Source organism: Labrus mixtus, chromosome 20 (assembly GCF_963584025.1).
Source record: "Labrus mixtus chromosome 20, fLabMix1.1, whole genome shotgun sequence".
In the NCBI taxonomy this organism is placed as follows: Eukaryota; Metazoa; Chordata; class Actinopteri; order Labriformes; family Labridae; genus Labrus; species Labrus mixtus.
The window spans coordinates 19945648-19961160 of record NC_083631.1 but is presented as its reverse complement, the minus strand read 5'-3'; the positions used below and the strand labels follow the sequence as shown (position 1 = coordinate 19961160).

The 15513-nt window shown below is 43.3% G+C and overlaps 1 protein-coding gene across 1 annotated transcript in view; it reads left to right on the top strand.

Annotated features, from left to right (window-relative positions):
• ppfia3 (PTPRF interacting protein alpha 3) overlaps window positions 1-15513 on the top strand; it is a 33439-nt gene that overhangs the window by 11665 nt on the left and 6261 nt on the right. Inside the window, exons 10-27 of the mRNA XM_061026247.1 lie at window positions 102-236; window positions 1874-1957; window positions 2280-2411; window positions 3823-3885; window positions 3999-4078; window positions 4553-4721; window positions 4987-5180; window positions 5373-5610; window positions 6671-6804; window positions 6903-7057; window positions 7149-7248; window positions 7332-7413; window positions 7538-7738; window positions 9638-9703; window positions 10189-10215; window positions 10377-10552; window positions 12197-12294; window positions 14882-15057. Coding sequence (XP_060882230.1) covers window positions 102-236; window positions 1874-1957; window positions 2280-2411; window positions 3823-3885; window positions 3999-4078; window positions 4553-4721; window positions 4987-5180; window positions 5373-5610; window positions 6671-6804; window positions 6903-7057; window positions 7149-7248; window positions 7332-7413; window positions 7538-7738; window positions 9638-9703; window positions 10189-10215; window positions 10377-10552; window positions 12197-12294; window positions 14882-15057 — 2310 coding nt within the window. The remainder of the gene's footprint in view (window positions 1-101; window positions 237-1873; window positions 1958-2279; window positions 2412-3822; window positions 3886-3998; window positions 4079-4552; window positions 4722-4986; window positions 5181-5372; window positions 5611-6670; window positions 6805-6902; window positions 7058-7148; window positions 7249-7331; window positions 7414-7537; window positions 7739-9637; window positions 9704-10188; window positions 10216-10376; window positions 10553-12196; window positions 12295-14881; window positions 15058-15513) is intronic.

The window sequence follows — 15513 nt, the reverse complement described above, 5'->3', positions numbered from 1 at the left end:
CCATCGGTGCTTTTTTCTTCCCCCCCCCCCCTTTGGTAGCTTCAATCACGTCTGCTGCCGCTGCCCCTCCAGCTCCCAGTTTCATCCTGTTTTCTTTGCAGGGCGAGGAGAAGAACCGGCAGCTTCAGGAGCGTCTGGATGATGCCAAGCAGAAGCTGCAGCAGACTCTGCAGAGGGCCGAGACGCTGCCTGAGATCGAAGCCCAGCTTGCACAGAGAGTGGCAGCGCTCAACAAGGTGTGTGTGTGTGTGTTTGTGTGCAACGATAGGTGCAGTAGGTGCATTTTCTTATCACCAGACAGGTGTGATAGATTGAATGCCAAATAAACATTGAAACTCTGCAGGGAGTCAATGTACAGTTATCCAATGCACGTCTGATCTGTAGACACAAATATAAGATATGTAGCACATCAGTCATAGAGAAGTGAGGAGACATGTTGAAGTGCTGGCTTCTCTGTCAACAGCGTGGCAGCCGGTATGTCCTCCTTCTAAGTTTCATTTGCAGTCCTGAATGGTCTGGATTTTTCAGAGGAGTTAGGCGGTTTTTAAGGCGACCCCCCACACGGACGTTTTGCCCCTCAGTTTACCAGGCAAACTGCAAACCAAAAGATGCTGCAGCGATGGAAGCGGGCAAGAGAAGTGGTTCAGGTAGAAGTGATTCTACTCGACTTTAAAAACTCTAAAAAGCTCCACGAGCAGAAACGTGCTCAAACTAGGATCAATATTGGAGATGCTTTTTGAAAAATGGAGAGAGGTTAGAACGCAGAAAGGTTTGAGGACTGATGCAGAGCTGGCTAAACACTGAAGCTTCAGAGTCAGCGACATGGCAACCTGTGTTAGACTTTAGGGAGGAGGGGGCGGGGGGAGACAGCTCTCTATAATGTTTTGAATTTGGATTGTAGTACCCGTTTTAAACACTAGGTGTCAGAGTTACATATTGCTCCTTTAATACCAAAAAATGTATATTTTAACACACATATCAAAGATAGCGAGGTCTTCAAATGACACCATCAGACTTTTGGTTATCCAGACCTCATGAACCTACTCGAGGCCTATTGGTGCAGCTTTAGACACAGAGAACAAAGACCTCAGATAAATCTGAAAAACTGTGTTTTCTCAACCCAATAAAGCCTCATAGAGTTCAAATTAATTCCAGTGCGAGCATGAGTGTGTGCACAGATCTGTGCGCGTTAGAATATGCTTCTGTGCACAGACACAATTGCATGCGGCGTGTGTACGTGAGTGGGCATGTCGAACTCAGTGTAGTACAAAACCTATACGATGTGTCTGTGCGTGTACGTTTTTCATACATGAGGGAAAACGGAACACGAGATGTCAAACGACAGATTAATACCGAACAGTTCAGGCGAACGGTGCCAGAAATCCATTAGCAAACAGTCGGAGATGAAAGCCGGGGCCAGGGCCAGGGCACGGCGTCAAGCGCAGCTATTTGATCCTTGGGCGCTCAACACGTCAAGAACTGTACGCCGCACAGGTTCTTCATGACTGACTGCTTTAATTGCTCGTAGGTTTCACTTCTAGCATTCCTGTAAACACAGTTTTCAGTCATGCCAAGAAGACGCACATTTAGGCTCCCCCCCTCCCCCCCCCCCCCTCGCAGTAGCCAAACCGCTTCACCGGCTACACTTACATCCTACATGTTCGGGCAACAATGTCCTCCCCGCGCGGATACGATGAATGCCTGATGAGACACAGACAAACAGTCTTTCATGTTACGCTCTGCTCTGTACAGGCAGGTAACTAATTAGACCGAGACTCGGTCAACAAGCTGTTTCCCTTTGTGTCGATTGTTTTTTTGTTGTCGCAACACGGTGCACGCTCTCACCCCGCTTCCTTCCTCTCCAATCACTCAGGCTGAGGAGCGTCATGGTAACTTTGAGGAGCGACTGCGACAGATGGAGGCGCAACTGGAGGAGAAGAACCAGGAGCTACAGAGGGTGAGTCATGCTTGCTTTTTCCATCTCTCTCTCTTTTTTCTTTTTCTTTTTTTTCCATCCTCCCCCTTCTTTCACGCCACTGCTTTTGTCAGGCTTTACGCCGCACAAAGGCGCACTAATTTTCTAAACCCTCTATTTGACCGGGCACACTCAGATAGAAATCTTTGTCTCTCGCTCTCAGTCAGGCAGAATGCTTGTTATTAACTCTCCTTGCCGCCCTCCCTTTTTTCAAGTTTCTCCTCTTTGGCTCTCACCCCGTCTCTCTCTCTCTCTCTCTCTCTCTCTCTCTCTCTCTCTCTCTCTCTCTCTTCCCCCCCCTCAGGCGAGGCAGAGGGAGAGGATGAACGATGAACACAACAAGCGCCTCTCTGACACGGTGGACAAGCTTCTGTCGGAGTCCAATGAGAGGCTGCAGCTCCATCTGAAGGAGAGAATGGCCGCCCTGGAGGAAAAGGTGACCAGCTCGGACTGAAGCAAAACTCATAACATCTCTTTGGTTTCATATAAACCTTAATAGTGTCAGAAATCGTCCCATTCCCTCAATCACAACTCCACAAATCCAATCCCCTTTGTGTATCAGCTGTACCCTAAAAAAATGTCCGATGAGAAGTTAAAGTTTCAATGAATTACAAACCAGCCTTCTTAATAACATCTGACACCTTACGCTTCATCCTATCTTATATTAGCCAATGAAATCCTACGTTCTCATCAAACATGTGAATCTTAAAGGCTTTATATGTGATTTTTCACACTTCAAGAAATCAAGTATCTCCTCTGAAAATAACTCTGTGAGTCATGACTGTCTACAATGGGTGTAACACCCGAGTCCCACTGTCTGTGATGTTTTCAGAGTTTTCAGAGTCCTATCTTCAGTTTGTTTACATCGCCCAGACGGCCGGCTAACTCCTCCCCTCGCGTATAAAAGTTGTTTAATTGAGGGACTAGAGAAAAGAAGAATAACATACTGTACTCACTGCTTAACTGTGTTTCTAGATCACGCTCATTTCAGGTAAATTTACATGCAGTGTGAAGATACACTAGCATTAGCATGCTAACACAACAATGCAGCGCAAGTTGTTTTGGTTTCATGCTGGTGCTCAAGGGCGACATCTGCTGGATCAAAAAATCACATATAAAGCCTTTAAAGTTACATTGTTTTTATGGTACATCATTATGTGACAACCGCAAATAATAACCATGAAGTTATAGCAGAAATTTAAGTTTGGCTCGCTAAAAGCTAGCAACATGAAAGCAATCAGTGTTTTTCCATCACAAATTTTTAAGAGTGTTTTATGTGTTTAAAATGTAGATCGTAAAAAAACAGGTGTTTCTAGATTCATCCTAAGTTAGGTGGGTGGTAGCATTTCCAATATGGCAACCACCATCGTTCAACTTCAAAACTCCAATTCAGAAACCAGTGGGTGACATCGCTCAGTTCGTCCATATATAGATATAATACAGTCAATGGGATTCCCTTTGAAAAAAGATGCCAAAACCATACGAGCCAAAACATATGACATCGTTTCAGGTTAATATTAAATGTTTACAAAATGTTTTTTTTTAACTAGTACTGGAGATGTTTTGTTTGCCAGCGTTGAGGCCTTGTTATCAGAAAAAATACAATGTGATCACAATCATCTATCATGATGTCGGATGATTTGTAAGCCACAAAAGAGATTGATGAAGTTAGCGCTCACTAGTTTAATGTTGGAGAGTAAAATGTGGTGACAAAAATGTCTAAAGATGGGATCTGCTGCTTGGGCCGTTTCCGTAACACAGACTCCAGTTCTTCTATCGGTCCTCAGTCAAAATATACTGTGCTCGTCATTACACAACAATTAAGCTTTGTATTCTCCCGTCTCCAGAACGCCCTGTCTGAAGAACTGTCCAACATGAAGAAACTCCAGGATGATCTCTTAGCAAACAAGGTGGCTGTCCCCCGTCTTGGCTTCACTGTTAAGTTTAAAAATATTCGACATACAATCATCACTTTTTCACCGACTTTGTCTGTTTTTTTTTTTGTTTTGTTTTTTAACCCTAGGACCAACTGATAGCAGAGCTGGAAAGGCTTCAGCTGGAGTTAGATCAGCTGAGAGCGAGGCCCGGGGGCTCCTATTCCAGGTTGGTTGCCTTTAAGACTTTTTTTTTTAAAAATCAGCGTGGCCTCGCCTGACTGTAAAAACGTGATGTTTTGTGTCTTATCTTGTCACACACCATCAATTATAACACTGGTGGACTTGATGAACATGCACTCCTGTCATTCTCACTCTCCTTTAAAGCCCTCAGTGAACATGAATTTAAAGACGTTTTGGATTCCATTTGCATTTGAACCCCTTTTTTTTTTTCATGTTTCACGTGTTTCTTATAGTTTGAACTCAGATATTTTCTCTCTGGTTTGAATGTTTGTGTCATGACCTTATGTTCTCTTGTACATTCTGCCTTTTGTGTTGCATACAAAACCTCACCGTGTGTGTTCTTCTGTGGTTAAAACGTCTCATTGTAGTTTCCGTCACAGCCTGATTCATCCCTCGGGATAATTGCAGCGATACTTTTATCTTGTGTGTGCCATCTTATCTCCCACCTCCATCTCTCCAGTCGCTCTCTGCCAGGTAGCGCCCTGGAGTTGAGGTATTCTCACGGGGGCGGGTCCCTCCCGTCAGGCTCCACTACTCACCTGGACGCCTTCGGTAATGCCTCCACGGGGGGCGTGGTCAGGCGGAGTCACCGGGCCCGCTGGAGCTCGGCCCGAGAGGACGCTACCAAGGTGAGGGCAGACATCCCTACCACTTCGAAGTGAAACTCACAGACTATGATCAACAAACTGCAATTTAACTTTAATTACTGCACAATAAATAAAGTCAGCTTGGTTTATAAGAACAACATTTGCTTAGTTCTAAACATAAAAAAAATCATATTTATGGGAAGGTAACTAGTTCTGCTGCTCCATGTAGCATAGCTGAAAACGTGTATTTTTAGAATTGAATGATTCAACGAATGGATAACGACTCGTTCTTTCTCTCGGGGCGCAGTACCCAGACTGGGACAGCGGGGCTCTGCTTGGGACCGGGTTCGAGCCAGGCCTGGAGGTGGGCTGCTCCGACGACGAGGACGACGGAGAGCATCGATTCGGCTCGGAGCTGATCTCTCCCAGCGGGCAGACGGACGTGCAGACACTGGCCATCATGCTGCAGGAACAGCTGGAGGCCATTAATAAGGAGATCAAGTAAGGAGTTATAAGAGGAGGGGGGGGGGGGGGGGGGAGGTTCAACACGCCTCTCTGGATTTGTTTTTTAAACACCAGGCATTCCTACCTAAAGTAATGCCTGACTTTACAACAATGTGTAATTCAGTAAAAGTGTGAAAGTATGGCACATCACTTCACTTTTTTAAACTTGAATATTTTTTAAAAAACCAGACTGATCCAGGAGGAGAAGGAGAACACGGAGTTGAGAGCGGAAGAGATCGAGAGCCGGGTCAGCGTGGCTCTGGACAGTCCGCCCATCCCTCCGTCCACCCTGGGGAGAGACAGCACAGGCCGGGGGTTCATCCCCTCGTCCATCACTTCCTCCACCCTGGCCTCCCCCTCACCCCCGAGCTCCGGACACTCCACCCCTCGCCTGCCTCACTCCCCGGCCCGGGAGAACGACAGACAGGTACCGCCGGAGCGAGAAAAGGAAACTTTTTATTCCCATCTGTGTTGAACTGATCTCTGTTTTTCTTTTTTTTTTTTTTTTTTTTTTTTATCTCGCCTCCTCCGTATCCACCTCCCTGTTTATGCAAACAGCTCCTCCAGACAGTGAGTCATGTAAATAAAGCATAAGTAAATCATGCAGACGGGGTCAGGAGGAGTTAAGTTATTCATCAGCACCGTGTTAGATTTGGGCAGGACTGATTAAATACCTCGTCGATGGTGTGATGCTCGGTGCCAGACACACTGGTTCCAGGTTCCTCTGAAATGGGCGGATGGATTTCAAAATGATGGTGCAATAAACACGGGAAAAAAATGCAGTCAGCGGCCGATTGTGAAAGCGGTAATGTTGATGTGGGAGGTCGGAATAGAATGGCAAGAATTGTTCAAATTATGGAACAAGTTTTCAGCCTATGCAAAGACCAAAAAAAAAAAAAACAGTGTTGTTACAGTAACAGAGCTCCAAAAACTAAAAACAGAAGAAAAAACAATGGCTGCCGCTGCGGCACAAAACACAGAGATGTGATGGCAGTGTTATTATTCTTTTCATATGAAGCCAGCGGTGGTTTAGCTCAAGGCAGGGACACTCCTTTCAGACGTTGGACTGACTTTTAAATGTGATTTGAATGTGACGACAGATCTGCGTCACGTCACACTCGCGTGTTGTTGACATTTGGTCTGGTAGTGTGACGCGTTAAGATTCTTATCTGAAACTTGGCAGCTAATTGCCGGATAAATTAGCAACGAGAATAAAGAGAATCAGTAAAAAATAACGAGGTTTCATTAATGTTTTCTTTCTTACTTATAACGTCTCAGTTTATCCGCGGGAGACATTTTAACTTGGTGTAATTAAATCTTTTGAATCTTTGTCGCACTGGTAGAAAATAAGCAGATTAGGTCTCAGTGACTGAGCTACTTTGGAGGGAACAAAAGCCCCCGAGCTTTCTGGATGAACCATCCAACTGCACATTTAGAGAAATATTTGTTTTTCTTAATTCGCCCTTTTTTTCTATTTGAATTTTCAGAATAACAAAGATGATGATCGGTCCCTCGCTCTCCTCGACTCTACACCTCCGCCCACTCCTCGCGCTCTGCGCTTGGACAGGATGGCCCTCACCCACCCCGGAGCGATGCTTGACGACCCCCGAGAGTTCCGCAGGTAGGGCGGATATATCAGACGTTTCAGATACGTTGTTAATCTTCTGTTTTTTTTGCGGCTTTTTTCCCCCACCGGTGATTTATTTTCGCCCCTCCCAGTCTCTCGGCAGATGGGAGCAGCTCCAACAGCAGCCAAGATTCTCTCCACAAGGCCAGCAAGAAGAAAAGCATCAAGTCTTCCATCGGTCGGCTGTTTGGGAAGAAGGAGAAGGGAAGGATGGGCCAACCTGGGCGGGATGGATCGGCCTCTCTTGGTAAAGAGATAAAAGATAAAGTCGGGATCACACACACTGCTTGATTTAGGAATATAAATGATCTGTAATTCTCCTTTGATCTCACTCCCAGCCTCCACACCCTCTGAAGACATGGCCTCTGGTGACCCAATGGGGATAAACAAGACTGGGACTCTGGGTCCAGCAGATAAAGACCGCCGCAGCAAGAAGAAGTATGTGTCTTATTTCTCCTTTTTTCTCGATTTGGTTATCAGGATTTTGACCCCTGACCTGAGCTCCTCTTCTTCCTTTTTAGGCATGAGCTCCTTGAGGAAGCATGTCGCCAAGGACTTCCCTTTGCATCTTGGGACGGCCCAACTGTTGTGTCCTGGTTGGAGGTACTTTGCGATGACAGGAAACCTAAACGACTTGGGAGCACAATTTAAATAACAACTTTTTGGTTCTATTTTACTCCCCCTTTACAATTCCCATTTATCATATCTCATTCCTGCCTCCTCCCAGCTGTGGGTGGGAATGCCGGCCTGGTACGTCGCAGCCTGCCGCGCTAACGTGAAGAGCGGAGCCATCATGGCAAACCTGTCGGACACAGAGATCCAGAGGGAGATCGGCATCAGTAACCCACTCCATCGCCTCAAGCTGCGACTGGCCATCCAGGAGATGGTGTCCCTCACGAGCCCCTCCGCCCCGGCCAGCACTCGCTCTGTGAGGAAACTTTTAACTTACCACGAAGGAAAAAGAAATCGAATGACCACAGAGATGTGATTAAAAAATCACAGTGTAGCGTTCATATAAGATATAAAGTGAGGAACAAGAAGAAGTATAATGTTGTCATTAATATGATAGAAGAAAAAGATATTCTGTGTAATTGAGGGTTTATGAAGTCCATGGAAATATTTTTTAGATAGATTAATTAAGTTAGATTAATGAAATAGAAGCTTTCCAGGATAAAGTTCTAATTTACTAATTTTTAACACAGGGAAAATGATGAAAACAAAATCTTAAACACATATAGAGCCAAAACAAAGACGTGACAGAAGTGTTGGATAGCTTTCTAACACAGCGTTTAGTAGAAGCAACCTTTTGTTAGGAGTGCATGGTGAAATTTAAAGTCAGCTGGAATCATAAAAGATTTCTAAGATTTCTTGAAAAGGTTTCTAAGTCCATGGGTCACTGGTGCACTTAAGCCTCTTGTGGTCAAAATTAGAATTACAACAACACATTATTCCTTTGCCCATTTCACAAATAAAAGAAACTTAAAGAAATAATAATGAATAAATCAAAACTTTTCCTCCTTATCCATTTTTCCATCACCTTTCAACTTTCACAAATGAAAAAGAAAACAAAAAGCATTCTGGATCAGACTAAGAAAATGGATCCCCAGGATTTCCTTCTTTTTTTTTTTTTTTTTTTGATTCTTTAGGCTTCCGTAGAAGAATTACATGAAAAATTATCTAAATTACAATGAAAAAAAACAACAGATTTTGTTAAGATGAATTTGTAAAAGAAATGTTTGTCAAATGTGTAAAGCTGCAGGAGCTCCTGAGGGAAAAATGAGAGGCAGAAACATGTATATCTTTTTAAAGATTACGTTTTGGAAAAACTGAAGAGAAATAAGAAATGAGGGGAAGAGAGTGGAGTTTACGTGCATCAAAGGGCTGAACCTGCGACCACTATCTCGAGGACTGTAGCCTCCATTTATAGGGCGCCTTTTATTTCTGACTGATTTCAAAAGTCTCCCAAGGAACATTTTACATACTTTATTACATTAAATGCATCCTGCATGTGATAAATGTCAAAAGCAATTCATATTTTCCAAACAAGAACGAAAGGAATCTGTATTTGTCATGGCAAAGTTTGACCGATGTCACCTAGAAATAAAACACAAAACGCTACACTCTCCCAAAGTGTAGCCTTCCCACACAGCCACAAAGACAAACCAGATGTTGAAAAGTGTAGTAAAACTGCTGCACGCACACACATTGTTGCTCTAATGTCCCCGGTTCCAAGGAAGAAGAAGTTAAGTTAAACCAAAGAAACCAGGGTCTGCTCATGGTTTGGCTTCATGTTAATTTTCTGCAGGAATCACAATAATGGGGAGAAGTGATCAGTCACACATACTCCTCAACACGTTGAACGCTCTCATTCTGTCACTTTACACAAACCAGCTGCACCTCTTGTTCATCTAATCACCAGGGCAACGAGAAAGCAGTCTGCTGTTGTGGTTGGTTAATATTTTCTGATGTGGCTTTTTTTTTTTTTTTTTGGCAGAGCAGTGTTGAGTCAGTGCTTTAGGCGAGGAAGAGAAAGCGCTGCAAAAAGGAAAATTAAGGTTCTAATAGCTGAGATCAAAGCAATCAATTCCTATTTTTAACAAACCAGTTTGTACATTGAAGCAATTCACTAGTTTCACGCTTTATTTGCCTTTAATTTTCTTAAAAAGTTGTTAAAATTTCTTGTAACTCAGAAATTAAATTTTCTTGTTTTCTTAACAGACAGTTGAATTCATTGAATTGTTTTGCTTTTTCTCTTTTTTGTTTTTTAATCCCTACTTGTATGCAGTGCGTTTTGATTGAATGGTTTCCTTCTCTTTAATTTCTCCAGTCAACCAGTAACGTGTGGATGACCCACGCAGAGATGGAGTCCCTAAACGCAGCCACCAAGCCTCCGGTCAGTGTCGCCTTCTGTCCAGTCTGTGTCGCAAAAACCCTTTTTTAAGTTCTTCATAATTATTTTACTCAGTTTTGAATTATTTTAACAGTCTTGTCTAGTCTTAATCATGTTGACAGGTCTCCCCCCCCCCCTTCCTCTCTTTGTTCCTTTTTTATTTCTTTCTCTTTATGTCTCTGTTTTTCTTTCTTTGTGGGCCCAGGCCATAGTGTTGTGCATCTTCTTCTTCCCCTCTGGTAGCTGTTTCTGTGTGAACTGCTTCCAACTAAATACCCGTTCACTAACACACTATTCCTCCCTATTGTCCTCTTTTCCTGCTGCTGCTGCTGCTCCCTCCTCCTCTGCTTCTCCTCCATCATCTCTCCATCCGTCCACCCTGCTCTCAACCCCGTGCTCCACTTTCTCCACCTCCACCTCCACATCTCTCTCTCTACCTGTCTCCGTTTCTCTCTGTCTGCCTCCTCTCTCTCGTGTTTGCGCTGCAGGAGCTGAAGGAGTTCAGCTGGGATCAGGTAAGGATCAACTGCACCTTCTCAAAAAGTCAGAATTAACACATCATGAATGTCAGCGATTTTGATCTCCAGTGAGGCTAGCCCGCAGTGACTCATGTGTGCCATCATATATTAAGCCGAGCGTGAACCAATGTTGATCATTTGCGGTTGTCCCCCTCCAGATACTGGCCTACGGCGATATGAATCATGAGTGGGTGGGAAACGACTGGCTGCCCAGCCTCGGCCTGCCGCAGTATCGCAGCTATTTCATGGAGTCCCTGGTGGATGCTCGCATGCTGGACCACCTGACGAAGAAGGAGCTGAGAGGACAGCTAAAGATGGTGGACAGCTTCCACAGGTAGAGCTCGACACTTCTGCAACTATAATCTCTATTTACAGATTCTACATAGAAAGGTGGAATCTGCACAGAGGAGTCTGGATTTTCAGCCTGGGAATTGTTCTGGTTTCTGTTTGAAGTACATTTGTAGTCCAATTACGTATCAGCAAACTTTGGTGCGTGCAAGGGAAACAGTCCGTGTGGACAACAGAAAACAGGCGAAATGTTGCCTGCGCTAATGACATGCAAGTTTCCATTGTTAGCATCATTTCTTTTCGGACAAAGAAAGGACTGCACATTTGTTTCAGACTTAAACGCCACATGGAAAACGAACACTTGCCTGGAAGTCGTTTAAACAAACCGCCGGCTTCACCATAGTAACTGAGAAATTCACATCCTCTCCCACAGCCACACATGGTCTATCTCAGACGATGATAGAAGAAGTTTGTCGATGGGTTCCAAGATTGCATCAACCATAACTCACATGCTCTGCTGGATCTCCCTCTAAGTACTAATACTCTCCTTCATAGCCATGTGCTCATTGCAGCACAAGCCTCGTTTAAATTGGTCAGTATAAGAAATATCGGTTGAACCGAGATTTAAAGTAACTGCACTTTTTGGAACTTCTGTTCAAACAAGATTTGCATCTAGTTTCCACTTCCAACACCCCACAGTTTCAACATCTTGTTGTTCCTGCTAAATGACTCACTGAAGTCACTGTCTGACAACGCAACGATAACAATCACTTCAGGATGTTGAAATTCTTTGAAGGGGTATGGTCCTTTTTCTTTGTTGTACCTGTTAATCATTAAGGCTGAAACATCACACAAAGGGTTTATAAACACTGGAAATACGCTTAAAGCATCTTCTGCAGAGCTTACTCATGTCCCATGAATAAGAGTGTATCATCTGCATAAAGGCAAATCAATTACTTCAACCTGAGTTAAACAAGATCAATATGAAGAGTTACATCCTTATAGTCAGGATCATCCCGTGGTTTAGTGGTTATTATTATGCAATCTACTATCAGAAGTGAGAGCGGTAGCTGAATTTCCTAGTTTTTATGCCTTTATTTATAGAGATAGGACAGTGGACAGAGTAAGAAATCGGGGAGCGAGAGAGTGGTGGAGGTCAGATCCGAACCCGGGCTGCCCGCTTGGAGGCCCCCGTACATGGGCCTTGCGCACTAATCACTAGGCTACCGGCGCCCCCCGTTTTAACTCTTAACAAGATATCATAAGTGTTTCAACATAAGAAAATCTAAATCATTTTCTTTTACCATTTTTTTATTTAGAAACCCACATAAAACTAAAACATACAAACCATCAAACTCAGTTAAACGCCAAAACCTTTCCTTTCATCAGTTTGCCATTTAAAATTAAGAAAAACTCTTGCTTTGATTGAACAAAGAACTCACTTTCATTCTCCTCTGTTGAGGCTCTGTTTCTGCCACTAATGGGAAGGGTGTTAAAAGATATTTAGGGAGTGCTGCTGCTGATGTGACACTGGCCGCTCAGGTGTGTGTCTTAAGGCTCTCTTTTAAGTTCTCTTAAGGGGTCAAAAGGAGTCAGGTTGTGTTAATGCTTTCTGAGTGGAGGTGAGAGTGGGAACACGCCCCTCAGTTAACCTGCTTCAACCTCCCTCTGCCTCTTTGACCTCTCCCAGGGTCAGCTTGCATTACGGCATCATGTGCCTGAAGCGTCTCAACTACGATCGAAAGGAGCTGGAGAGGAGGCGAGAGGAGAGCGTCCATCAGAACAAAGGTGAGCCTAAGTCATTATCCCATTACTCGTGCCCCCATCCATCTGACCCCATCCACCCAACTAATTCCTCCTTTCATGCTGTGCTATTGTCTTGTTCAAAGCATACCTACCAAACCTTTAAAAAAAACCTGATTATAACCATTACTGGTCTTTTATCAACCCAGTATTTTACCTACTTTTGCACATGGTTTGGGTATTTTATCCATCCAGGAAAACTCCCAAACCATCAAAGACATCTTGCTAGATAGTGAATCCCTTAAATCAGGGGTTCTGAATGTCAGGTTGAGGAGGATCAGGGGGGTTTCCAAGGGATCCAAGACAATTCATTTCATAATAATAAGTAGCACAGTGACTGAATGCATGGACATTTTGGCCATTGGTCACTCTGAAAATGGGAAAATGCAATCAGAAGGGGGACCCTGGGACAAAATCTAACCAACATGTGAGGTCCTTCATCAGAAAAATCCCATGCCTAACATCCTGGATATTACATTGTAATCTGTGATGCGAAATAAAAATACAATCAATGATAGAAAAAAAATATTTATAACACCTTACTAATCCAGGGATGTCTTCCTTGAGGGCAGCTGTTCAGAAAATCCAATCTCAAATGGAGTCATCACACATTTATTTATGACGTTTTGAGGGGGGGGTTCCCATCCAAAATCTCCACTAGTAATATTCTGGTGTTAGGGCCTGATCTCCCGGAAATGGTGGATTACCTCAAAATGATGTGAGTTGTATTCTAAAAAAGAAAAGCATGCATGACTTCTAGTATCTAGTGCGTCATCCCAGATCTTGACACGTGAGTGATGTTTTGTTCAGGAATGATCCCATCGACATCTTTAAAGACATTTTCTTATCGAAATAAAAGCCTTATATTTATGCTGGACAGTCCATGAAAGACCTGTTTCAAGATTTAGAGTCACTGCTCTTCAGGTTACTTTTGTTTTATCCTTGTTTACAGCTAGTCTCCACGACTGGGACTCTTCAGTAGTAACATACAGTACATGGGATATTTTGAAAGATGAATTAGACTGTGTCGTTTTGACTCATTTGCACAGTTTAGCAGGCGCAAAAGCCACGCAATCCTTTTGTGAATCAGGCCCTCAGAGTTTTAATCTGATTGTCTGACAACATTACAGAATGTATCTTTTTTGGAGCTCTCATTTAGACCCCATAGTGTAAAAATAAAAATGGACCAAGGTGTATAAACGTTTAAATAAATTTCCAACGAATACGAGTATATCATCTGCATAAAGTAGTAAACTGACCTTCAAATGATTGACTTCAACCTGATTAATTCGGGGGATCTTCCAAACTCCATTCGATCCGCAGAGTCCCTTTGCACCTTTAAGAAAAAGCTAAAGACCCAACTCTTTCAAGAATACCTGCAACTTTAATGATATTAATGATGACGATAATGATGATGATGACAATGGTTTTGTTTAATAATGACGATTTTAGGATGGTTATGATGCGGATTAGAACAGCTGTCGATGTTGTGCTTTGCCTCTGGGTATTGCCTTTCATCACCTCGTGATGTCGTCTGATCGGACTTATCCCTGTTTGTTTGCATATACTGAAGTGTTTCCTCCTCTCTAGATCGTTGCTTGTGTTGTTCTTACTCTCTGATGAACTGTACGTCGCTTTGAATAAAAGCGTCTTCTAAATGAATTGTGAAATTGTAGAAAAAAACATCTTCACAAGCGTCATCCAAATCCCTTCATGCTTCACAACATAAAGTGATTATTGTTATTTCATTCTACATCAAAAGTGGAAGCTGTGGCTACATGTCCTTTAAAAGTTTCAACTTATGTGTGGAAAGGAAAAAAGCTTCACAAACTCAGTAAATCATTAAAATCATTAGATTCCTTACCTCAGATTTGGCATTTAGACTAAAGAAAACTCCTGCTTAGGTTGAGAGAAAAACCACAACGACTTGATAACGGTAAACAAAACACACATTTTCTTTGATTCCTCTGTCTAACGCAGTGCCGGCTGGGATATGTTTGGACCACCTCTTAGTTAATGTTCCCCTCCCCCCCCAAGAGATTATAAACCACAGCTTTCTAGAGCAATTTGGCTGGATAATGATTACATAAATGTCAACACTCTCGGTCATTAAACAAACCCAAATCTGCTGCTCTCCCACTGCTCTGCTTAAGAATACACATGTTGTGCATTTACAGTCAATTCATCTTGGCTGATTTCCTCCCAGAAGAATTCCCGGAGTTCGGAAGTGTGTGGGTTTTTTTGTTTGTCTGATGAATGGCTTGACCATAGCAGTCCATATTAGAGAACCCATTAGCTAAGAGGAGACCTTTTCACCATTTCTCTTGATCACTCGTTGATACGTCATTGGCAATAACGGCCCTTTGGAAGAAGATTAATAAGCCAGCGCAGCACCGCATCTTTCATCCTGCTTGAGCTTCAGGAAGCGAGCAGAATATTAAGAAACCTGATCTGGCTTATAAAAACAGAGCACAGACAGCTTGCTGTTTGCAGATGGATGCCTCCTCTTCCCCCCACCACCTCCTCCTCCTCCTTCCTCCTTCCTCCTCACCCTCTTCCTTCTTTCTCCCAGATGTGATGGTCTGGTCCAACGAGCGCGTGATGTGCTGGGTGCAGACTCTCGGCCTGAAGGAGTACGCCGACAACCTGCGTGAGAGCGGCGTCCACGGGGCTCTGTTAGCTCTGGACGACACCTTCGACTTCACTGACCTGGCGCTGCTGCTGCAGATCCCCAATCAGAGCATACAGGTACAGGACAGGTGGTCACTGAGGAGGATGCGTCTAGTCTATACCTCTTTATAAAGGGACATTAGAGTAAATATCTTCATATGTAAGACGCCCTCCAAATAGATTATTTTAATCAGCGTCTTTATGTCTGTTTTTCCCCAATAAAATCTTAAAGTCTTCTATTTTAAAGACCGTATAAAAAGTTTTGGAATGCGTCAGTTCACCCTGCAGCTGTGAAACAGGATGTAGTGACTGCATTGTAATCCATCTTCAGCTAGAAGCACTTTTCTCTTTTAATGCTGCTGACGGGCTCAGACGATCATTTTAAAGTGCCTTTCACACAATCCCATTTCCAAAATAGTTTGGACTTTGATGACTATCAAAACGCTGAAACCCCATAATACAAAAAAGCACAAAGACAACAATTTCAATGTTGAATTTTGAGAAAGATAATGTAAAATAAGAGGCCTATTTCAA